The 25494-nt window shown below is 37.8% G+C and overlaps 1 protein-coding gene across 5 annotated transcripts in view; it reads left to right on the top strand.

The window, feature by feature from the left end:
• Positions 1 to 25494, top strand: part of PLCB1 (phospholipase C beta 1) — a 688164-nt gene that overhangs the window by 481954 nt on the left and 180716 nt on the right. For all 5 annotated transcript variants that reach the window (XM_057701470.1, XM_057701473.1, XM_057701472.1 and 2 more), the window contains exons 5-9: positions 421 to 500; positions 2315 to 2368; positions 3452 to 3527; positions 13048 to 13148; positions 14410 to 14576. In XM_057701470.1, the coding sequence (XP_057557453.1) occupies positions 421 to 500; positions 2315 to 2368; positions 3452 to 3527; positions 13048 to 13148; positions 14410 to 14576 (478 nt within the window). The remainder of the gene's footprint in view (positions 1 to 420; positions 501 to 2314; positions 2369 to 3451; positions 3528 to 13047; positions 13149 to 14409; positions 14577 to 25494) is intronic.

The raw sequence follows: 25494 nt of genomic DNA, 5'->3' as shown, positions 1-25494 counted from the left end.
GTAATTAACACTTAAAGGTTTCCTGGTATAGCTGCTTTGGCTTGAGTAGTAAAATAGGAAGCTCTTATTTGCAGGTGTGTTGAAAATATATTTGACTATATTTTAACTCTTTATCTGTTTATAATGCAAGGAAAAGAGTAAAATGTACTTGGTTATTAAAGGCAACATACCAGTTCTCTATCTGTAGAGATTCGAAAAAGCAGATAAAATTTGTTTATGTGTAGAGAATATTTCCTTAGGAAAGAAGTAGTCGCTCAGGGATTTGAATTTAATTATGTCATTTTTACAGGGAAAAAAGGGGAAAAAAACCCTTAGGCATACAAATTGAACTAATTTGTCTTCCTAGTAGTCTAGCTAAAAACATGTGTCTAATGACTGTAGAGTATTTAAGCTAATACAAATGTGATTTTCATTTTTCAGGAATGGACTAATGAGGTTTTCAGTTTGGCAACAAACCTGCTGGCCCAAAACATGTCCAGGGATGCATTTCTGGAAAAAGCGTAAGTAGCTCTAATTTTATTGCTAAGGGTGTTGCTTCATCTGAGTCAGTTTCCTTTCTACTTAGTGAGTCTTTTGTTTATGCTGCACTGACTTCTCACATTGATAAACATAAATTTCCCTCTGGGACTTGTTAGAGAACTGGTAGGTCCACTGTTTGGAAATGGAAGACTTCCAAGAAAGATCGCTCTTTCCTCTGAGCCACACATCCGTGTTACGCCGAGCTCGCCTGAATGTCAATGTCTTTGACACACAGTAAGGAGATACTTCTAAATCCTGGCAGCTGTGCTCAGAATCAAAAATTATTCATCTCAGAGAGTCTTCAGCCCTACAACCACCTGTGTTGTATCAATTATTAATCTGAGGAGGAGAATGAACAACATATGGGACTCGGTTCTCTAGAGTCTAAGATCTCTGGTAGATACTATTTAAATCAGTGGGCTGTTGTCCTGATTCTTGTCCTTATAGACAATCACAGCAACTTCTAGTAAGAAAAGGGAAAGAGGATGAAGAGGAAAGAGCAGAATGAAAAGGAAAAGGAAAGAAAGTAAATCAGGATTACCCAATCACTGTGGAATTACACAGTCTTTCTGAAATTTATTTGACCAAGGAAAATAATGGTTTTTGCCAGATGAGCAACTAGGAAAGCTGGTTGTGTTCACTTTGGAAGCTGTGGATGTCCAGGAGGTTGGGAAGCCTTGAAATCAAAACTACAACCGGAAACATTACTAGGTGGTCCTCTATTTTATTTAATAACTTTCTCTCTTCCCTCTTCCTCTGTAAGACATACCCATCATTCCAGACCAGACTCCAGACCACATTTCTTTCATAGTCTGCCATGAATTCCTTTTATTGTTCGTCAGTACCTCACAGGTCTTCACTCAAATGCTCTTTCATGTCATCATGTCATCTCCTTACTTTGTCACCTTCAGAACCCTTCCTATGTGCCTCCTCCTTTCCCCCTTCCTTTATTCCTCCTTTATTTTTTTAACTGTCTTTGATCTTACCATTCTTCATCTAACATATATTTCTGGAACATCTGTTGTGCCACACACTGTTGGTGGAAGATGATACAGAGATAGATAAGGCGTCTTACCCAAAACAGAGCATGTTATAGCTTGTAAAACATCTAGTTGGCTAATAATATCTATTGCAAATATCCATTTCCAATAGGCATTTCCCTATGAATAGCTGCTATGGCCATTCTAGAACATGCCTTTTGGTGAACATACCATAAGCATTTCTGTGGCATCTACACCTAAGTGTGGCATCTACACCTAATTATGGCATTGCTGTGTCATAGTGTGAACAGTTGATGGTCCCAGTTTACACACCTATCAACAGAGTTTGTAAGCTCCCCTGCCCCTTCTCTCTATCCACGTGTCCAGAGCAGTAGAAGCGATAACTGCAGTTATATACTCACACAATGGATTCCCATCAGCAATGAGAGTGAAAGATCTACAATGAAAAGCAAAACTATGGGTTGATCTCAAAAATATAATATTGCGTGAAAGAAGCCAGACACAAAAGAATGTGATTCCATTATATAAGGTGCAAAAATAATCTGTGTTGTTTAAAGTAAGGCTAATGGTTTCCCTCTTGGGACAGGCTCTGGAAGGGGGCATGACAGGGGCTTCTGGGATGCTACTAAGTTGATAATATTATTTTTCTTGATCTGGGTGCTAATTGCAGAAACTTGGACAATTGGTGAAAATTCAGCTAACTGTACATATGCAGGAGCCCTTTTCTATGCATTTTATTCTTCAATAAAAAGGCTTTTAAAAATTGAAACACTTGTTTTCTGCTTCTTCAACAGCTATACTAAACTTAAGTTGCAAGTCACTCCAGAAGGACGCATTCCTCTGAAAAAGTAAGCTCCGTGAACATTTCCCATTATTTTTTTTTTTTCTAAAAGATTTGACTCCGTGCCATCGCTCTGTTTTGGTCCAAGTGGGAGTATGGAAATGCATGGTAACTCTGTAAGACATACCCATCTCTGTCCTCCCACACACTACATATGCACATCAGTGCAGCTGGTTTTCTCATAGATTTCCAGGGCCTCCCCCCTTTCCTGTGGCATCACTTTCAAGAAACACCAAAGCAGGCAGGGGATGGAAGGGATGGGGGAACCGAAAAGACCATCTGAAACTCAGATCTATTCTAGGTTTGGAAATTGGGAGACCTCGATGCCTCTTTTTACCAAGATGACACTAGCCTTGAAGCAGAGGTTGCAAACTCAAATGTCAACAGAAGGCAGGCAGGGAACCTGCATGATGAGGCAGTCCAGGAGCAGGAGGGAAAACTGAAGAGACTAGAACAGCTCAACTCCACTTTACTCCCTGTGGGACTGGTGGACTCTGGACACTAGATTTCCTAATGTTTCAATAGAACCTATAAATCCAAATTGTTATCTTAAATTGTCCAGTACTTAAGTTATATATTTTAAAACCAAATTATTGACCAAAAAAAGCACATCTCTAGACCATATTCAATCAAAAGACTTTAACCTTTGACTTACTATCTACAAGTGGGCTTCTGCTGATAAAAACTGTTACATTATTAATAATCATTAATACTATTAATTAATTGTTTGTTATTAATAATATAGCAACGTACACCTTTAGAGCAGTGAGTAGCAGCAAGGAGACAGAGTTGTCAAGGATGTTTATTTTAGTGCTTAATACTAGAGCCTATTTAGTGCAGTGTTTTTTAATTGGGTCATCACCATTGTCTCAAAATATTGATTTTATATTAGACACTTTGGTTTTTAAAAGCACACACATAGATCTTTCAGAACACATGTGCTGATGCTGGAATAATCAGTATCTTTTAATTCTTTAAGGATGAGTGATAAAGAGGTTTGATTGAGCGAAATGTTTCAGCTGGCATCATCTACAAGTGTGATCCACATGCCTTTTAAGCATCTTTCACGTGATGTGCTTTCCCTTCACAGCATATACCGCTTGTTCTCAGCAGACCGGAAGCGAGTCGAAACTGCTCTAGAGGCTTGTAGTCTTCCATCTTCAAGGGTGAGCATGTCAGCTTCCTAAAACTAGCACTGCTAAGTAGCCCTGAATAATCATACTAAAATATATCTTGCCCCGATATTATCCAAATATTTTTAAAATTAAGAAGTCCATAGGACTGACTTATTTGTTAATAATTACAACAGATTGGGTCATTGTAAGTATAGTTTCTTTCACTCCCATAACTCCAACATTTTCAGTTAGAAAGACCTTTTGCCAATTAAAAAAAAATAACCAATTAATACAAAAAAGTACTGGTCAAAAAATATTAACGTTACTAAGAATATAAACTTCTTAATAATAAATCCTTTCTTGATGCCCTGAGAAATTAGCTAATGGTTAGGGGTTATGATTAGGAGTATTTTAAAATATTAATCTCAACTTTTTCAATGTCTAGGTTTAAGATTTATAAGTTAATAACCAATTTGAACGGTAGTACATTTTATAAATAAATATATTTACATACAGTGCAGGGTGGTTCTCAAAAAGCTTTTGCTGACAGGAGTACAGGATCAAAACAGTTTGGAAATTGCCTACTTTGCTCCTATGGTAAGGTAGTCAAGTAGATGAGAGGATAAGCGTATAAGATGCTTTCTTTTGTTTTTGTTTTTGTTTTTGCCCAATACATTTGAGGCACTTAATATACATTAACCACCTAAAATAAAGTAATTTGCCTTCATTTCAATGCATTTCTACATACCTGGCTCTCAAACGATTTACCTGTTTCTGGGATAACTGGGTCTGTTGCATAAAACCTTTTTCTTTTGCTATATGCAGAACACTCCTTTCTATTACGAATTATTTTTATCCTAGTATCTAAGCAACAAGTAAGCAAGAATAGCACTTACATCCAAAGAAGAACGAGTCTCTTGAAACATGCTGACAATGTTGAAGTTGCACTGAATGAAGTTGAGAAGCCATTCTTAAATGTAGGATTAAGCTATGGAAAATATCGAGAGCTGTTGTATCAGTTGTAGCAGCCAATTCTTCTTGTGAATATTTTTCAGAAAAGTGAAGTTTATTAACGACTTTGGTAGGTAGCCGAAAGAAAAAAAGAAGTGACTCTCCACTATCATTCTTGCTGTTTGTGGAAAAAATCGCTGATGCTGCAGACACTGGACAGAGCTGTGGAAAAGCCCCCAAGCATTTAACCTTCACTTTAATAAAGCAAAAGAAAGTGATCGAACTTGCTTATTATCACTCTTTCATTTGATGCTTTGGAGCAGGAAGGATGTAACAGTTAAGGTCTTGTCCTTGACAACAAATGTTTTTTTTATTTGACCTGCAGTTTTTTTCTTTTTTTAAATTGCAATATAGTTGATTAACATTGTGTTAATTTCTGATCTACAGCAAAGTGATTCAGATATATATATATATGTGTGTATGTATGTGTATGTATATATACATTCTTTTTCATATTTTTTCCATTATGGTTTATCAAAGGATATTGAATATAGTTCCCTGTGCTATATAGTAGGACCTTGTTGCTTATCCATCCTATATATAATATTGTAGTTTACATCTGCTAATCCCAAATTCCCAATCCATCCCTCCTCCCTCCACCTTTCCCCTTTGGTAACCATAAGTTTGTTTTCTATGTCTCTGAGTCAGTTTCTGTTTCATAGACAAGTTCATTTGTGTCATATTTTAGATTCCACATATAAGTGATATCATATGGTATTCATTTTTCTCTTTCTGACTTACTTCACTTAGTATGATAATCTTCAGTCCATCCATGTTGCTGCAAATGGCATTATTTCGTTCTTTTTTTTTCTTATTTTATTTATTTATTTTTTTGAGGTACACCAAGTTCAATCATCTGTATTTATACACATATCCCCATATTCCCTCCCTCCCTTGACTCCCCCCCACCCTCCCCGTCCCAGTCCTCTAAGGCATCATCTCTCCTTGAGTTGAACTCCCTTTGTTATACAACAACTTCCCACTGGCTATTTATTTTACAGTTGGTAGCACATATATGTCTATGCTACTCTTTCACTTCGTCTCAGCTTCCCCTTCACCCCCCACCCCCCCAAATCTCAAGTTCTCCAGTCCATTCTCTGCATCTGTGTCCTTGTTCTTGTCTTGTCACTGAGTTCATCAGTACCATTTTTAGATTCCGTATATATGAGTTAGCATACAATATTTGTCTTTCTCTTTCTAACTTACTTCACTCTGTATGACAGACTCTAGGTCTATCCATCTCATTATATAGAGCTCCATCTCATTCCTTTTTATAGCTGAGTAATATTCCATTGTATATATATGCCACATTTTCTGTATCCATTCATTTGCTGATGGGCATTTAGGTTGCTTCCATGTCCTGGCTTGTAAATAGTGCTGCAATAAACATTATGGTACATGTTTCTTTTGGGATTATGGTTTTCTCTGGGTATATGCCCAGGAGTGGGATTACTGGATCATATGGTAGTTCTATTTGTAGTTTTTTAAGGAACCTCCAAATTGTTTTCCATAGTGGCTGTACCAACTTACATTCCCCCCAACAGTGCAGGAGAGTTCCCTTTTCTCCACACCCTCTCCAACATTTGCTGTTGCCAGATTTTGTGATGATGGCCATTCTGTGAGGTGATATCTCATTGTGGCTTTGACTTGCATTTCTCTAATGATTAGTGATGTTGAGCATCTTTTCATGTGTTTGTTGGCCATCTGTATGTCTTCTTTGGAGAAATGTCTATTTAGGTCTTCTGCCCATTTGTGGATTGGGTTATTTGCTTTTTTGGTATTAAGCTGCGTGAGCTGCTTGTATATTTTGGAGGTTAATCCTTTGTCTGTTGTTTCGTAGGCAACTATTTTTTCCCATTCTGAGGGTTGCCTTCTAGTCTTGTTTATGGTTTCTTTCACTGTGCTAAAGCTTTTAAGTGTCATGAGGTCCCATTTGTTTATTCTTGATTTTATTTCCATGATTCTAGGAGGTGGGTCAAAAAGGATGTTGCTTTGATGGATGTCATAGAGTGTTCTGCCTATGTTTTCCTCTAGGAGTTTTATAGTGTCTGGCCTTACACGTAGGTCTTTAATCCATTTGGAGTTTATTTTTGTGTATGGTGTTAGGAAGTGTTCTAATTTCATTCTTTGACATGTATCTGTCCAATTTTCCCAGCACCACTTATTGAAGAGGCTGTCTTTTTTCCGTTGTGTATTCGTGCCTCCTTTGTCAAAGATAAGGTGCCCATATGTGTTTGGGCTTAGCTCTGAGTTCTCTATTCTATTCCATTGATCTTCCTTTCTATTTTTGTGCCAGTACCATACTGTCTTGATCACTATGGCCTTGTAGTATAGTTTGAAGTCAGGAAGCCTGATTCCACCAACTCCATTTTTCCTTCTCAAGATTGCTTTGGCTATTCGGGGTCTTTTGCATTTCCATACAAATCGTAAGATTTCTTGCTCTAGTTCTGTGAAAAATGCTATTTCGTTCTGTTTAATGTCTGAGTAGTAGTCCATTTTATATATGTACCACAACTTCATTAGTTCAGACTCAGCAAATAACTCTTGAGTTCTTACTACGTGCCCTCCATCACTGAGAATATGGTAGTGAGCAAAATGAAGTTGCAGTCCCAGGATTCAAGGGCTATGCAGTCTCTGGAGGTGCTAGTAAACACTTCGACTGACAGGTGCCTGGGGGAACAGCCATGAACAACAGGGATGGAGCACTGCTGTTGAGAATAAGGGACATTCATGCCAGAAAAAGAAAACAATGTGTGCAAAACCCTGAGGCTGGAACAAATTTACCAGTTTGAGTACCCGAAAAAAGACCCCTGCATTTAAGCATGAAAAGAAAGCTTGAGACATGAATTTAGAAAGACAGGCAAAGAACTGTTTTTCCTCTGCCATTGTTCCTGATTTTGACCTTTACTAGATAACATCTTGTGCAAAAAAATGACCAAAAATGTTAACTTATTACTATAAATCTAGCTAAGGGAAAGAAGGAATTGAAAAATGAAGCTGAATAGAAAATCAAATCCATCACTCAGTTCTCTGTAAATTGCAATTTTCTAAACAACTGGATTCTGACAATTCAGTCGATAAATACAAATTGAGTTTTTACAATCCACTATGTCTGTTATAGGTTCACGCTTTCGAACCAGTGTCAACTGGAGACATTTTTAAGGGAAAATGAGATTCAAATAACAAGAGTGAGGTTTAAATTGAAAAAAAAAAAATTTATCTTTAGTAACTTCAATGTTATGACAATTTTTTCTGAAAACAAATTGGAGATTTAAAAATAAATATAATCAACCTCCATCATAAAGTTTTGAAAGCTCATTATTCATAGTAAAGTATACTTTACTTGAAGGACTGGTAGAATAGAGTGCTGTAAAAAGATCTAAAAAACAAAGTCAGTTTCAGAGCTAAGAAATAAATGTTTCCTTGAACGGACTATATTTTAAATCCTTGTTGTAATTTAATATCTACAGAACAGTGGCTCTAGAAGATATCCACTAATTAGCAAAGATATACCGACAAGAGGTGTTTTAAACACTCCACAGAAGAAAAGGTTACATAAATGATAGGTAGTAGTACATTTCTGGGAGCCTCATATAGCCCACGGTTGTTCAAACTAGTTTTAATTGTGTTCTGTAAATAGATACATTACCAGAAATACTGTGGATATCCTGTTGAGATTTTTTAAACATTATCTTTGTGCACATTGTTAGGGATAATTAATGCACTTGAACTTGTATCCTGACCAACATGATCCAGTGAAATAACACATTCCTTAAAGGGCACTCCTTTAGAGATTTCAATTCCTCGCTAAAGTTACCTTAATTGTTAAAAAGTAGTTCTGTATCTAAAAAGAGAGACAAAGCAATTATTGTGTTCTATTAATAATCCAAGCATATTTTCCAGTGAGAGCTTTGAAGACCTTTCTGTATTCAGAAAACTACTACTTTACCCGCAAGCTTTCTGAGGGCAGAAAATAGTTGACTTGCACCAAATTCCCTTTGACTTCAAGCTTTCGTAACTTGAAAAAGAGCTCAGTGACATTTGAAATCGTATTGTAGTCTTGGCATAACACTGACCTTTTAATGAAGAAGATAAGAATAAATCCATGTTTTTTTTAAATAATAAAGTTTACTATAGTTATCAACATGGATGTAATACCAAAGAAAACAGCAATTATTTTGGATTTAAAGAATTCCATAAATTTTACTAAAAAATACTATGAATAAAATTTACAGTAAAATTCACAGTTTCTCCCAGGATAACCGTAATATGCTGTCTTTCTCCTATGCCTTATACCCAGAATGTAAATCAGAAATATACTTATATATTCAGTTGTGGTTCTTATAATGGCTAATACCACAATTCCATTTTAGAACCACATTAAGTATTCGGTTCATTATCAGTAGTTTACTTGTAATTATTTCATGTACTCTGGCTGTCTCAACTTTTGATTTATGGCTTTAGAACAAAAATACTGAGAATAGGTTGAAATCCTGAATTTACTGGAAAATAATTCATTGATTTGTCAAGATAAAAATCTCTATGTGGACTGTTTATTCATTAGAGTCCACTGAATTAATCTGGTTTTGAATAAAGTTTCTGAATGTTAAATACCTGTTTATTATAGAATTTTTTAAATCTACAAATGTATAAAGAAGAGTACAAACAATATCCAAAAACTGATACGCAATTTAGTTTTCTGGATTAGAGTGTGAGTTGAGGAATCAAACAACCTTAATTCAAAACATAAACCACCCCCCCCACTTGATGCCTTAGACAAGTTTTGTTACCTCCTATCTCCTCAGTGTTCCCATCTGTAAAAGGGGTCACTAACCATGCCACTCTCATAGAGTTGACATGGGATCAACTGAAACTATTCAAGTAAAGCTCATAGAACCATATGCTTGACATACTGTAAGTGCTCAGTAAATATTAATTCCCATTATCCTCTGAGTATTTTTTCATATATATATATATATATACATGTTATATATGCATACATAGGTGAGTTTTTTCTCCTTTTTTATTTTTAATTTGGCTTGAGGATATGTTAAAACCTGGTGTTCGGAATCTGAAAATGTAAATGCCACCAGTACTACCATCAAGTTTTTTGTTTAATCTTTTCTCTTTTGAGATTCTTTGTATACAAGCATGGAATTGAAGCCAGTCTGTTTTTAAAGTATGGAAATTCTTTGTAGTTTCTGGAATAAATGGGCCTGATTCAGACTGTATTTGCCTTTTTAATTCTCCCTCAAAAAGTTTTGGTAACAATGGCAACAAATAATCGCTGACAATCTGTCTTGTATTGGAGCCATGAATGGTGAACCAAGTCCCAGACCACGGGGCAGAAGACCTAAGGTCTGGTCCCATACCCCTTGTTCACCCAACAGACATTGATTAGGGGCATACTATATGCTGGGCATCATTCTGGGGACACAAAGGAATTAAATAAGAGGTAGTCACGGGGCTTCCTAGGTGGCGCGGTGGTTGAGAATCCGCCTACCAATGCAGGGGACACGGGTTCAATCCCTGCTCCAGGATGATCCCACATGTGGCGGAGCAACTAAGCCCATGCACCACAACTATTGAGCCTGCGCTTTAGAGCCCATGAGCCAAAACTATTGAGCCCATGTGCTGCAACTACTGAAGCCCACGCACCTAGAGCCCGTGCTCCACAAAAAGAGAAGCCACGGCAATGAGGAGCCTGCGCACCACAAGGAAGAGTAGCCCCCACTCACCGCAACTAAAAAAAAGCCCACGCACAGCAAAAAAAAAAAAAAAAAAAAAAAAGAGGTAGTCACTTTACTCAAAAATACACAGCCCAGTAGATCATCAGAAATATAAAAAATAAAGAAAAAACTGTGTGATAGATGCTCTAAGGAAGGTACATAAAGGTGGATTGTGGACACAAGAATGTGTCATCTCTATCTGGTTTGGTAAGGAAGGGTTCACAGAAGAGTATTTGAACTTTGCGTGCAATCTTAAGAGTATCGGACTTTAGTCTTCCTCCTGCTTAAACACTACAATTAATCTGTTCTATCCACTTCACCAGATCACGAGGTCCAGAAAAAGAAAATATGTGAATGACCTTTGTGAATTTCAGCCTTATTTAAAATGTACGGAATTTGTAATTGCCCATACCTTTTCCGTAAATATCTTCCCCATACTCTTTCACTTTAGCTTTCAGTGATGCTCACTTTAACTTATTTCTCCAAAGTATATTTTCTCCCATCTTCACCCACTGACCCCGAAGGGTATCCCCATCAGTCAAGTTGGGCAAGAGAAAAATGAAGCCGTACTGAAACGTTGTCCATTTTCTATGTGCTAACATCCAACTAGGAAAAATAATACTGTGTTTATTCAGCTTATTTCATCAATGTGTCCTCTCTAATAGAAAGTTCTAATTCATAGCTGGTAGATAAACATGCTTAGAGTTTTAGTAAACCATATTGCTCTATGAAATTATGTGTATGGAATATTATGCAAGTGGCTTTAGTTGAATCTAACGTTCTATGGGAAGCATACTTGCTGTTAACTTCCACTTTGTTCATAAATTGCACTCATTCATTTAGTAAGTATTTATTGTGGACCTGCTATATGTTACAGGGATGGAGCAGTTAACAAGCAACTCTCAAGTGTTAGCTTGTGTTGATCTGCAGGTGAGCAAGTAATACAGAGAACTGTACAGCTGGGAGCACAAAACAGTTAAATAAGTACCGAAATATGAGACACGCACGGTGTGATGGTAGCACAGAATGAACACAAAACCAGGTCTAGGAGAAAGAGAATTTAAGCTAAGGCAAGAAGGGGGGGAGAAAAAGAAATCAGTAAGAAGAGGAAGCCAATGATTGATATCCTTAGACAAATCTGTTTATTTGCATGCTAGGGGGAGGGGGAGGTAGAGTGAGCTCTAAGTAGTAACTAAACAGTATGGGGAGTGGGGAGAAAAAATTTGGGGTTCATCAAATCCAGTAAAGTCTGATGCTTGAGTTGGCCAGCAGAGCCACTGAGTATTTCACTGAGATTTGTTTTTAAATCTCTCTTCCCTGTATCTTTCAGCCAAAGAGTAAGATAGAGAGGCTTATTTCTGATTATTTTCAAAACTACTTAAAAGAGACATGGTGTCTAACTCAGAGAGAGCATGGCACTAAAGAAAAAAATGTGCATTCCCCAGCCAAAAGGTTTGCTTTCATTTTGTGAATTAAATGGAATTTTGGAAACCTGTTTATAGATTATATTTCTTCCCATTTTATAAGTGGCAAAACACCATGAAACAACTTATAGGAATTTCCCATAGTTCTTGGAATTGATTACTTGTGCTCATGATTTCAAAGTTGGTGTGCAGGTAACAGCTTAATTTTGTAATGCATCTTGCTATATATAAATGATACATGTGTTTTCTGCTTGTCTCAAAATGCTATTCTGCAAAATGGACCTTTTTTCCCTGCTCTGTAAGTCAATATAGTAAAGAAAATAGTATTTTATCCATTCATTTCTCAAATATGGGACTTCTGCTGTTTGCCAAGCGGTGAGCTAAGTTTTCTTATCTGTTAGCAAGCAGTGCAGTCCCAGACCATAATTCAGACAATAACTTAGATATTTTTATAAAGGTACGTTACCAAAAATATGGTAAAAGGAAGGGTGTTTTCTTTGGTTTAAGGGCTTGAAAATAAAAATAATCATATAAACACATACCTGAAATAGGAAAACCGGCATGAAAAATGTCCTTCCTGTTAATAAAGGCTTGAATACATGCTTCCGGTTTCCATGGCAGCCCGACTAAACAGAAAATAAGTCATAGAAATCACTTTTTATGTCAATGACTTGCTTACCAAACAACAGGACCAAGAGGAATCAGTGAGAAATAATGACTGATATCCTACTTATGAAAACTATTTTGCAACTTATCAGATTACTTAAACCAGAAAGAACGTTAAGAAAAAACACAAAATTTTATGTTTTCATTCTGAAAATGTCTTTGTCCACATTCTTTACTTTAAAAAACATACATTCATTCAAAAGTCTGCTAAACAGTATATAGACAATGTGAATGTTCTTCATGCTACTGATTTGTACACTTAAAAGTTGTGAAAATGTTATATTTATGTTCTGTATATTTTATCACAATTAAAAATGAGATTAAAACCACCAAAAAAAGCAACCAAAGGAAAAAAAAGTCTGCTGAACAGACCCTGTTTTCACTAGGTCTAACTTACTTTATTCATTAAATGTACTTCAGAAATTGCCTTAACATCCTTTTAGGAGGAGAAAACTCTTCAGCTTAAAAAATAATGCAAAAACAGAAAATAAGACTTTTGATACCTCAAATCCAGTGTCCAAGTGAACTCTACCGCTGGCCACATAGATGTTTGCTGAATGTTTACCCTGACCCCCTGCTGATCTTGCAAAAAAAAACCCCGAACAAACTTTTTGGCCAACCCAATATAAGAAAGAACAGAAGAAGGAAGGAATAGGGGAGGGAAGAGGGAGAGACCAAACAGGGAGGGTGGCAGACAACGAAGAAAAGACCATTTACTGATCCTCTTGTTTTATTCCCCAGAATGATTCGATACCTCAAGAAGATTTCACTCCAGAAGTGTACAGAGTTTTCCTGAACAACCTTTGTCCTCGACCTGAAATTGATAACATCTTCTCCGAATTGTAAGGGGAGGTGTTTTAACCTGTTTGTTCCAGCTTGCGGTGGTGCTCAGGGTGCTAGCTAGGGCAGGATTTTGAGCAGTAGAGGGAGACGGCAGAACCTCTTTGTACACGATGAATAATAGCAGTGATTCTGTGTAATTTTCAGAGACAATCACGCATTCCTACTTCTGAGGTTTAACCATTGCTTTTAATAAGTGAGGTTTGCTATGATTTGTTGCAGGGTGTCGCTGTTTTAGAATTCTCAGGGATCTCTGTGTGGTTTGAAGATTACGGCTAGAGTGGAGAGACATCTAGGCTTACTTTGTGGAGACAGACTCTGTTGTAGAAAAAACGCTGAACCAGGAACCCATTATTTTACCTCTTTGCATCACGTTAATGAAATGAGAAGTTTGGATTACTAAGAACCCTCCCAGCTGAAAATTATTTGCTTTTATGTTAGAAATTATATAGACATTACTTACCAAAAAATGAGTAGGAAAAAAGAAAAGAAAAGAAATAAATCAAAACACCAAGGCAAATGCAGGGAAGTAACAATTTACCTTTCTTAATATACTGAAATCTATGTGATGACAGATCAATCCAAAATTGACAAACTAAAGATTTCTTCATATGGAAAAGAAGCAAACAGTGCTGCTGAGAATGATATCAGATGTACTCACCTTGTCATGTTCATTACCATCAACTATTGATTGAACATCTGCAATCTCTGTGCCATTGAACTTGTCTTTGGGTTGTCAACAGGATTGAAATGGGAAGTTTGAATCACATTATATTGTACAGTTATGGACTCTTGCTGAAGCATAATATTAATGGAAAGGAAAATGTGCCCAAACATTTTGGGGTTTTTTTGGTAAAGATGTACTAAATACATCTTTGGATGATTAAGTGGGATATGAGAATTTGATGACTGAATGAGAAGTTTAGTGTCATAATCAAAAAACAACCCATATTATGTATTCCATTTAGAGCGGTACATCTTCACACACAAGGTGCAGTGTTTCCCTACTGTGGTTTTCTTGGGCATCTGGTATAGTTCAAGGGCATTGGGATTTGGTGGCAGTGATTGCAAAAGGTGTTTGTACCCCACAGAGATATATCAGTTGTGATGGAGCAACACTGTTTTTAGGGCAAGCTAGGAATTCCAGGATAGCAAGCTCTTGCCAGGTATGGCTGGAGTTTGTTTCCACGTAGATAAATGCAAATATATGAATGAGACTTGGTGGAAAAACCTTCTAATTTCCCTGTTTTTAATTGTTTTTAGTGGTGCCAAAAGCAAACCATACCTTACGGTTGATCAGATGATGGATTTTATCAACCTCAAGCAGCGAGATCCCCGACTAAATGAAATTCTTTACCCCCCTTTAAAGCAAGAGCAAGTCCAAGTGTTGATTGAGAAGTATGAACCCAACAACAGCCTTGCCAAAAAAGGTCAGTCCCCTTTGTGCCACAGCAGAGCAGAGCTCGAGTTCTAATTGTGAGTGGGCCACCCTTGGTAGTCACGGACATCTGGGATTATTTAGGGAGGTTTCCCACATTTATGTGTCTGCTTTTCTTTCTGACATAAATCACAGGTGGTTTAATCAGAAGATTTTTTCAAAGTTTGGGATGTGATGTTTTTGTTGTTGTGAGTATACTATGTATGTATACTTGTGTATAATGTTGTTTTTTAAATGTCTAATCATTTCTTTTGTTTTAAAATTTTCCCAGTAACTGAATGCATCATTTTTCAGACAGCAAATTTACTAATCTTAAAGGCTGCCCTTTTAGGTCTGTTTCTAGTTCTGTACATGACCCACAGATTTTTCTAAATCTCTAAGACTGAAGAGACTATTCAGTCCATTAGACCCTTATCTTATTCTAGTTTACACTATTGATGAATGTTTCCACTTGAAAAGATGTTTTAAACTTTGGCTTTTTGTGTTAAAAAAAAAATAGTGTTTGTAGGAAGAAAACCAAAACTGATATCGGGAAGATAGCACTAAGTTGCCTGAAACTTGTTGAGAAACTTATGTATTTTGGATTCTGGAGAAATGACTTTTGCCAAAATAAGAGCATTGAAAATGCAGTTGCCGGGAGTTTTCAGTTGTGTAAGGCAGCATTGTCTCTAAACTGGATCATCCTTTACCACTAAGACCGAGTCTCATCTGGATTGAAATTCCTTCGTGATAAAAATGAGTGTGTTATTACTGATGTTATTGTAAATTGCCTAGATATTCCATAGGGAGGAAAATAAAGTGCAATTAACCAATTATTAAGAAGAAATAAATTGCATGTTAATATGCAAGTAATTTGTAAGTAACAGATAGCTCTGGCAAGCTTATAGGCATTGATAAGAAAGGTTATCATAAAAGCAGATTAAGGAGTTTTTTTAACCTATTGTATTTTTTCTGGAAGCGGTCCTCTAAATGAAAACGGAAAGCATTTATTAAGTATCAAAGTAAAATCTTATCATTAATTCTGTCCTACATGTTATTAGTTGGGAATTGCTAGATGAATTATTTTTGGTTTTAGTTTTATCGTTTTGCATAGTTTAGTTTCAGCTTAGTTTCTTCGTCGGGCACGTTGCCTTTGCAGTTGTCATCCTTCCTGTTGTTGCCGAGGTCAAAGGAAACCACTGACCCAACAGTACATATGTGTTGGCATTGCCAGGCCTGCCCCTCCAGCCTCCTCAGATCTGATGCCCTTTCTTCCCTGGTGCCACAGAGGTGGGACTTCTCCTTATCAGTAAGCTGGAGTAAGTCCTTGGAGATTTCTCATCATAGCTTGACAGTTCCCTTCTGAAATCCAAACTTGGCCAAAAATAACTACCACGGTGTTTTAACAGATCTGACAAGACTTCTAAAAACAGTCATCCTGTGACACCAGGAAAACAAAAGGCTTTTGTGAAATGAATGAGGCACTTCAGAACCTAGACTTTACCCTTTTCTCCTCCTTTTACACCACATTGCTGATGGTTCAGGCTTCATCTACTGCATCATACATCATACTCTGATGACTCGCACAAAATGGAGGATACAGAGGAAAATATTACAATAGGTTGTTGTAAAACTCTATCATCCTGGAAGAACCGATTTTGATTCAAATGGAGATTAAGACTAAATCTCTTAACATCTGCAGGAGTATTTAGTGCCATCTTATAGCTGTCCTAGGTATGAATTCCATAATCATGCTGACATATAAAATTCAGGTATATTTAAAATAGCAACTTAATTTATTTCTCTACAATTTAATATGATATTGATCATGAAGACTCTCTGTCAGCCTTGATGTGATTTTTTTAAGAATCATAGTATTCATTTATCAATCCCAAAACTCCAGTAGGAAAATGAACTTGAGATGTCGCACACCAAGTCATTTTGTTTGCTGCTTTGGCTATGTTTATATGAACAAAGAAGATTAGAGAAGGTGATTTTATTCTAAAAACTGTTGTTTCACAATCAAAAGGACAACAATTTTGAAATCTTTATTTGTAGGAATAGGAAATTGTTGGGTTAGACTTTAATTTTTTAGTAACTAAGAGTTTGAAATATTTTTTCCAAGAATGAAAGTCATTTTTTATTTGATTTTGCAGTTTATAACACTTGATGTTTGACTTTTAAGATCTTTTGAGGAACTCCTTTTTATATCCAACAAAGTACAATTTAAGAAAGTATTTATTATATGGCTTCAGTGATGACTGATATGTAAGGAAATTAGCTCTCATTTATCCTGTGACTTTCAAAATGTACATTATCATTCTGCAAAGAAGCAAACCAAGAATTTGAGGTCAAATGACTTACCTAAGATCTCATACCAAGATGCTCTTCAAGAAAGCAGAGCTTTTAACTTTCAGTCAACTAGTTAATATGTTTTAATCAATAAACACATAAGAAAATAAGTAGAGTAGTTTAATATTACATTATCATTTTTTCTGCTGCACCTTACATTTTGACTAGTTCTTCAAATGTGCCCAAGTATTAATTAAATTGATCCACAAATTCAGTCTCATTTATCAGAGAAAGACACTTCCATATTGCCTCTATTTGTTATAAAATGATGTGAATAAGATACATTCAGAAAATATGTATATAATAGCATAAATATACATATACTATGTGATATCAAGAAACATTTTAAAGTAGGTGTTAAACAAACAATACAAAAAGTTGACATATGCTAATGTTTAGTTTTTATGTGCATTTTGTAAAATTTTGACATAAAAGGTAATCTTAAATTAAATAAAAATTTTTCAATGTGGCTAAAAGCCTAACAGCTAAAGCTGAGTGTAGGTGAGCTGACTGATGGCACAGCACTTAGAAATGTGAGGTGAAGACCCAGACGAGCTGACCGACAGTGATGCTCTTGGGCCTGCTGTCATCAGGACGTTACCCACATTTCCTGCTGGAATTTCTGTTTTTGTAAATGTATGTATTGGTTTTAAATAATCAGAAGGTTTCTGTGCAGTCTGAGACCAAATGTTCACGTGTTTGGGTTTCACAGAGTTGGAATCTTGTTGCAGAAGATCGTATTCTCAAGGGAGTTAGGTTTATTTTTACAATTTAAAATCACACTGAAAAATGTTGTGACCCCAAGTCAGCAAATGTTTCTTCCTTACCATGTTGTTTGCGCCGTAGGCCTAACTATGCTTAACACAGGGCTACACGATGACCCAGCCTGCCTCTTCCAAACAAAAGGGTCATGAATGTCAGTTTGAAGACTAATGTCTCTTAGAGATGTTTGTTTGTTTGTTGGTTTGGTTTGGTTTGGTTGTTTTTTTGTTTTTGTTTTTGTTGGGTTTTTTCATAATTTAAACTCGTTAGAAGAAAGGCAATGAGTAAAGTTAGCATGAAAAATGAAATAGTTATGTTGGCGCCTTAGGTCAGCAATCTCCAACTTTTTTGGCACCAAGGCCTAGTTTCACGGAAGACAATTTTTCCACAGCAGAGGGGGAGCAGGGGGGATGGTCCAGGCAGTAATGCGAGTGATGGGGAGTGATGGCGAGTGATGGCGGGTGATGGCGAGTGATGGGGAGTGATGGACAGCGGCAGAAGAAGCCCGCTGCTCACCTGCTGCTGTGCAGCCTGATTCCTAATGGGGGCTGGGGACCCCTGGCTTAGGTAATAGACTGCAGACCTTTAGATTCAGCAGCTATGTCAGTAAAAGAGGGCCAAATTTTGCTTAAAATGCCAAACCAAAAGAAAAGAGTTGCGTTTGTTCCTACTTTTATCCTTCTGTGAAGAGCAGGTGTTCATGAGTATTTGTTAAGCAGTTGAATTAATATAACAGATTATGATATGAGCAGATGTTTCAAACTACGTTTCTTTTTTTATCATCTTTTCTTCCTCTTAAATTTTCACAAGATGTGGTATACAAAAGCTTCCCTGCTTTGTGGCAATTAAAATTAAACTAAAACTTTTAGTATTTGATCAGTACTCCGTGAATTAATAGTTTAATAGTTGAATTCAAAATTAATAATAGCAGAACAATTTCATTTTAAACAAAACAAATAGAATGTCAGGTATAGCAACCATATTTATTCCAAATAGACCTAACCTAATGATTTACATCACTAGAAATAACCCTATTGTATTTTTAATATTGCTTTATTTTAAAATACTCGTACAAGTGAACTATATTGTGTCACTGTTAACAGCAAGAAGCACCCAGAGTGTGCTAGAGAGAACACTGGACTTGGGAATCTTGCAACCTGTGGTATTAGGTGGAACTCCTTCAGTTGAAAAATGACAAACCTAACTCAGACTAAAGCACAAAAAGGAATTGACTGGTGCACATAAGTAAAAAGTGAGGGTGCTAATGAATTCCAGCATAACTACATCCAGGGGCTCAAATGATATCATCAAGACCTGTCATCTCCCATCGTGTTCTCCGTACTGGCTGTAATTCTTGGGCAGACTCTCCTGATGTGACAAGAAAGCCACCAGCAGCTCCAGGCCTACCAATCTCAGAATACAGAAATTCTTTTTACTCACAGTTCCATCAAAAGACCAGAAACCAGAACATGGCTTAAGCCACCCAGGACCACTCCTGAAAGAGGATCACTGTGGCCTGGAGAATGGAATGTACCACTTGGACAGACTTTGGTCACATGACTCTCCCTAGAGCCCGTAAGGAGTCAGCTACCTAAGCCTCATGGACTGACAGTGGCAGAGGGATGGTTCCCTGAAATTCAGCTGGGGTGTGTGCCTCGTAAAAGCAGGACTAGGAACCAGGCAGATAAAAGCAGCAGATCCCTCTAAAACTGGTTAGAAATCAACAATTCATCATCTCTGTTTACCTCATCTTAGGAAACCACTTAATCTCTTTGACCAGTTCCACCCCTTAGTTTTCTCATCTTTGAAAATATTCTGAGAGAATTGCTGGGAGAATTAAATAAGTTGCTTATGATAAGAAGGTTGCATGTTTTAGCTGTTGCCTATTGAACCCTTGTTGATCTGAACTAATGAAAAATGAGAATTAGCATTTGTGCCAAATTATTTCAATCCATTTATGAGTCTGGAAGTGAGATTCAGAGCACTGGGCAGAGGCATTCCTGAATGCTGCTGTCTCTTGGCTAACAGGCTTATTTAATTTATTGCAATTAGCAATAAATTAGACTCATTTGATGATGAAACCTGAAAAATATGGCGAGTCATGTCTGTGCACAAATGTTCATTTCTGACTCAATCAATATTTTATCTATATTTTTATTAAAATGGAATTATAATTATAGTTTAAAAAGCTGAGACGAAGCGAGAGAGTAGCACAGACATATATATACTACCAACTGTAAAGTAGATAGCCAGTGGGAAGTTGTTGTATAACAAAGGGAGTTCAACTCGAGGATGGAAGATGCCTTAGAGGACTGGGACGGGGAGGGTGGGGGGGACTCGAGGGAGGGTGGGGGGGAGTCGAAGGAGGGAGGGAATACGGGGATATGTGTATAAAAACAGATGATTGAACTTGGTGTACCCCCAAAAAAATAATAAATAAATAAAATTAAAAAAATAAAAATAAAAAATAAAAATAAAATTCAAAAAAAAAAAGTGAAGATTTACACTGGAATCATGCTATTTACCTTATCACTTAATTTTCCGAATAGAGTTTTTAAAATCTTTATTTTCCCAATACCATTTCCCTTTACTAGGCAGAAGTTATAAAATATAATGATTATTTTTGTTCATGTGTATTTTGCATTCTTGAGACACCAAACAAGCCCTAATTAAGGAAAGAGACTGGCATCGTATTATGGTTAAGCCAGTTAACTTCAGGCAAGTGATTTGACATGCTTGAACTTGAGGTTCCGCATCTGTAAAATGGGATGATACCAACACTAGCAAACATCAGTGCTTATCTCGTATCCCTTGGCCCTCATGGTTCCAACACAGTCAGCAGCATCTTCTGCAAATCTCCGGGACTTTCTCTCAGCCCAACCACAGCCAGCCTACAAGTGCCCAGGATTTCATGGCCCCAAGAGTTATTTTCACTCAGGCGGTAGTATCTCTCTTCCTTACCCCTCATTTGGGACATTTCTGATATGTGTTCTCCACATCCTCACAAAGTTCCCACATAGGATTGAGCCCCAGTTGCCCACAACTGTAACCTGCTTGATCAGGTTCCCTTTATTAGCTGCTGTTTCTTCCATTCTCTTTTCTCCACTCCCCTACTGTTAATTCCTGGGTTTTGCATTCAAATCCTTATCTCAAAGCCTACTTTTAGAAGAACCCAAACTAAGACAAGCACTTTTCTATAAATGGCCTTAACAGAATCTAAAGTGAAAGACAGGTGAGGTCAGAGTTGCTGAGCTCTGAAAGAAAAAAAAAAACATGGAAGGGCTGTGCCCATGGCTCAACCCTTCCAACCTGTCTCAGAACTATCGTAGCTTTTCCCATTCCTGAAGTCCTGGCTGGTCGCTTCAAAATCATGGGATCTCCTGTTTACAAGGGACTTAGCCATTTAACCCCAACTCTCAGGTCATAGAAAAGGCAGCTAAGGAAGTGACAGCATTGAGAGTAGGACTATGTTTTCTGTGTCCCAGTGCAGAGTTCTCTGCACTTCTCTGGACTCCCACGGGGAGCCCTACATTAGGTCTTGCTCAGAAAATGAAATGTCAACTGTTTAGAAGTTAGCAATTTGCATCCATAGCAGTGGTTTTCAGACTGTCTTTGACGTAGCATCCTTTTATCTGTGGTTGTTTCTTCTAATGGTGTCTCACTGGATTGATCAATGTGTAGGAAAAATCTTTAGAAGCGCTATTTGGTTGACTGAGAGGAGCCGGCATTGTAGCTGGAGATGGCTGCGCTACTCCTGTCTCCTCACCTGCCCCATCCCATTCTCTGCAGGCGCTTCTGCCCAAACCCCAGGAGATTCGAGATGCTCAGTTTAAAAACCACTCATCTGGAGGACACATTGACTGGCTTAATGATCTGCCTCACCAGTAAGGTGGCATTCGCTTAAATATTTTTATATAGATGACCTGTGTAGCAACACAAGAAATAAAAGAACAGAAATGAATGAACAGAGTCAACTCAAATGAGATAGATTTTCTTCCCAAAAGGTAAAGACAGATGAAAGCTGTATGACGTAGCCAGTTCTTTTCATGCCTTAATTAAGTTACTATACTGAGAAAGCTGCTGAGAAGCCACTGCAGTATTTTATTGATTACAATCCCATTTAAATCCCACCTATTGATTTTCTAACCTCTGTGGAAGGTCATAGAAGAATGACATTAGCATCTGTAAGTATATTCCAAGTTCCTCTTAATTCTGTGTTTGTTTGTTCATAGACTTCTCTGAAGTATTTGAGATTGGCAATAATGAAACAAAAATTATTTTCAAGATAGCCATTATGAATTCATTGTTGACTTGATAACTTCTTTGGGTTTCCTTTCTTGATTGCATTTCCTCCTTTCCCAGGAGGCAGGAATTGGGCTTGAGGAAAGCAAATGCCTGGCCCAGGAGTCCTAGTTTTTTTCTCTTGCATCCTTTCTTTCTGTGACCTCAATGTCCTTTCAGAATCACGGCTCTAGCCAGAAAGCCACAACCATGTCCATTCAAAACTGAAATGGCCTTTGTTCAGAAAACAACCAGTCAGGAAGAGATAGATGATTAGATAGATAGATAGATGATAGATAGATAGATAGATAGATAGATAGATAGATAGATAGATAGATAGATGATAGATGATAGATAGATAGATGATAGATAGATAGATGATAGATAGAGACATATACCTATATCTATATAGATAGACAAAAACAAATGCAAGTTTTAAGAGGTGCAGAAGTGAACTTGGTAGCAAAATCCACCCCAATCTGCTGAATTCTTTTAAAACTTCTTTCCCTCATCAGACTATACCTTCCCAAGATGCCTTGCGATTGCGTGTGAGAGCTGTTGGGACAAAGCAGATATTGGCTATTTTCCCCTAGAGGTAACCTCCCATCAGAACAAAGCATTAATAATCACCGACTGTTACACATTTCCCCTTGCCAGCAGGAATCAGGGGGTGGGCGATGGCTCAGTTAGAAGGAAGTGCTTAGCAGCTTGCACTGTGCTGCACAAAAGCCAGGAAGCCACAGGCATTTGGCCCCAACATCTGCTTTACCCAGAGCTGAGTTTTGTTGATAGTTGATTTTACACCAAATAAGCAGGAAGGAAGCTGATTGAATACAGAGAGAATCAACTCCATGGGAAACATACAGTGACCACAAGGAAGCCAGATGAGGTGAGGGGTGAACTGTCTACCCGAACACTGCAGTCTGTGGGACTCCAGTCGCAAAAGCAAAATTACCTGCAGAGTAGGTATAGCACTATTTAAGAGGAAGAATTAATGGAAGATGTTAGAAAAAATCAAATTTCTCACCTAACACTCTATCCTACGGGTAGAAAAGGAGCCCAAGATGCTTCTTATTAATGTTGCTACTGTTACCTAAAAACTAAGTTCACCTCTTGGTGTGTGTCGAGCCAACAGACCCAAGCAAGCCAGAGACGGAGAAGGAAGGGTTTATTATTGCTTGAAGTAAATAAGGATAACACCAGGGATCTTTTCAAAAGCAGTGTCTCCCCGAACAGCAAAATTTGGGAACTTTTAAGCTAAGGGTACTTGCTTATTCACAAAGGGGCTTGAGCAGAAGAGAATTCAGCATAGAATTGTTCCTCTGATGGAACAATGTGACGGTGCACTAATAAAATGCGATGGGCTCGTCCCCTACCCTATGAAAACCTCTAGCCCTAAATGATCAATCAGCCCTTGCATAAATCTAGGAAAAATAACTTCAAGCCCATGTTTAAGGGAGTGGAGTTACAATCTGGATTCTGTTCTTATCTAGTCATGTCAACTTAAAAGGACTGTTTAATCTCACTGAGTCAAAGTTTATCTGTCCTGTTAAATAATAAAATGCTGTCTTACCTACCAAACAGAACAGTGAGATGTAATAAATTACAGATGTGAGAATATTTTGAAAAAGGGAAAGTGCTAAGTCAAAGTTAAGTGTTATTATTAAGAACTTTCACACAAAACCACATTAACAAGTTCAACTGAATACAAGGAGAGGTACAGGGGCACAGAAAGCCTTGACAGCTGGGTTGTGGGGTTGATCTGCAAAAGGCTTTTGAGAAGAGAGTGTATCTGTTTAGTAGCGATTATTACACGATATCTTGGACTTGTATTTGTACATAGGTATGGTAACAGAACAGTTTTGGCAATCAAGATGGAATAAGAATGCACGACACTTTTCAGCCATTGATAAAATAATAGTGTGTGAGAACATGTATAGAATATACTAACTCCAGGATTGAAAAGAAATGGATAAAACAGGCAAAGAAGCCAGCAAAGTTCATATACTATACAAAAGCACAGTTAGTTGGCAAATGTAATAGGAAAGTCTGTGCCCAGGCAAAGATAATTGAAAAGGGAACATTTAATAGATTATTTCTGAAAGCAGGCAAATAGACTTCGGTGAGCCGTGGGAATTTAGAGCCATCTGCACTTACTTTCTCTGAGCTGATCTAGCAGAACTCACAAAAGGGTCAAAGCACCGGGAATAAATGTGAGCCAAGGAAATACCTTCTCAGAGCTGCGCTTGGAAGTGATTTTGGGAGGTGCTAAGCCATCGGACCAGTAGCTTTCCAACATGCGCTGGTATCATGACATTAAGCGTGGGGACTGAATGGTGACGGATGGATTCTCAACCTCTCAGTCCCAGTGACATCCAACCATGTGCGTGCCAAATCCTGCCTAATTGGCATTTGGCTCAACAGAGCGAGGCGGGTAGCCATGCTAGCTGGCAGACACATTGTCCGCTTTGCCCATTTCAACTGTGTGATGATTCTATAAGGATTTATAGGCCATCGGTCTTCCAAGGCATAATTTGTAGAGATTTCTCTGTGCTTCCAGGCTTTGAAAGATGTTATTTGCAGGTGTTTGGCTCGTCCTTTTAAAAGGTAACCTGCATGGTTTTTTTTCTTGCAAAACCCACAGAATAGTGTCACAGCTTCCGTTCAGCATTTCTGCTATCCTCACATTAGCATAACACATTTTTTTTGGTGGTGGTTCTTGTATTTTGTTTTTCTTCCTATGTGTTGGACTCATGGATTGGAGGATAAAAATGCTAGTGGGTGTCTTTGAATTACTCGTGGAGATTTTCAGAATGTAAATTAAGTCTGGAAAAGAATTTTAGACCTTGATAGACAAATCCAACTCAAAGAGCTAATCCTCACGCCTCTGCCAGAGGGGTCATTTGTCCTGGCTGAGCCCAACTTCTTTTAACGGAAAGATTAAAGTCACACGTTTTAGAGAGATAAGTAAATCATGGGGAAAAAACTCTCCCTTGGTCACATTCAGGACTATTTTTAGGACTAATCCACGGTGCCCAGATTGAAGCCAGTGGCTACAGCAGCAGGATCCTCTCCTTTTCATCATTCTTGCTCCTCATCCAGGCCAGTGCTGGGAAAGCTGTGTGGATAAACCTCATCAGTTGCACTCACCACCATCTGCCTTCCCGTTGCCCCGGCACCACCTGCCTTCAGATCCAGCTCTCACACTGAGTATCCCCGTGAGCTGTGACAAGTTGCCTACCTCTCCAAGTCTTAGTTTGCTCAACTGAAAATGGGAATTAAAAAGTACTTCTCTGGTAGGATATCTGTGCCTGGCACATGGTCAGTGCTCAGGTAATGCTAGCTCCTCCTGTTACAAAGATGATGATGGTGATGACGGTGAAGACGATGATTTACCTTCCCCTCGTATTTGATTGTGTGCCCTACAGCAGGAGAGCATAGGAGTTAATGGCATGGAACACAAAGGCTGACTTTGGGTTCAAATCCCATTTTAGCCACTTGCAAGCTATGTGATCTTGGGCAAGCTACTTGAGTTT

Source organism: Hippopotamus amphibius, chromosome 12 (genome assembly GCF_030028045.1).
Source record: "Hippopotamus amphibius kiboko isolate mHipAmp2 chromosome 12, mHipAmp2.hap2, whole genome shotgun sequence".
NCBI classification, from domain to species: domain Eukaryota; kingdom Metazoa; phylum Chordata; class Mammalia; order Artiodactyla; family Hippopotamidae; genus Hippopotamus; species Hippopotamus amphibius.
Note: the sequence above shows the minus strand (reverse complement) of the source record. Positions and strands in the feature narration are given on the sequence as shown.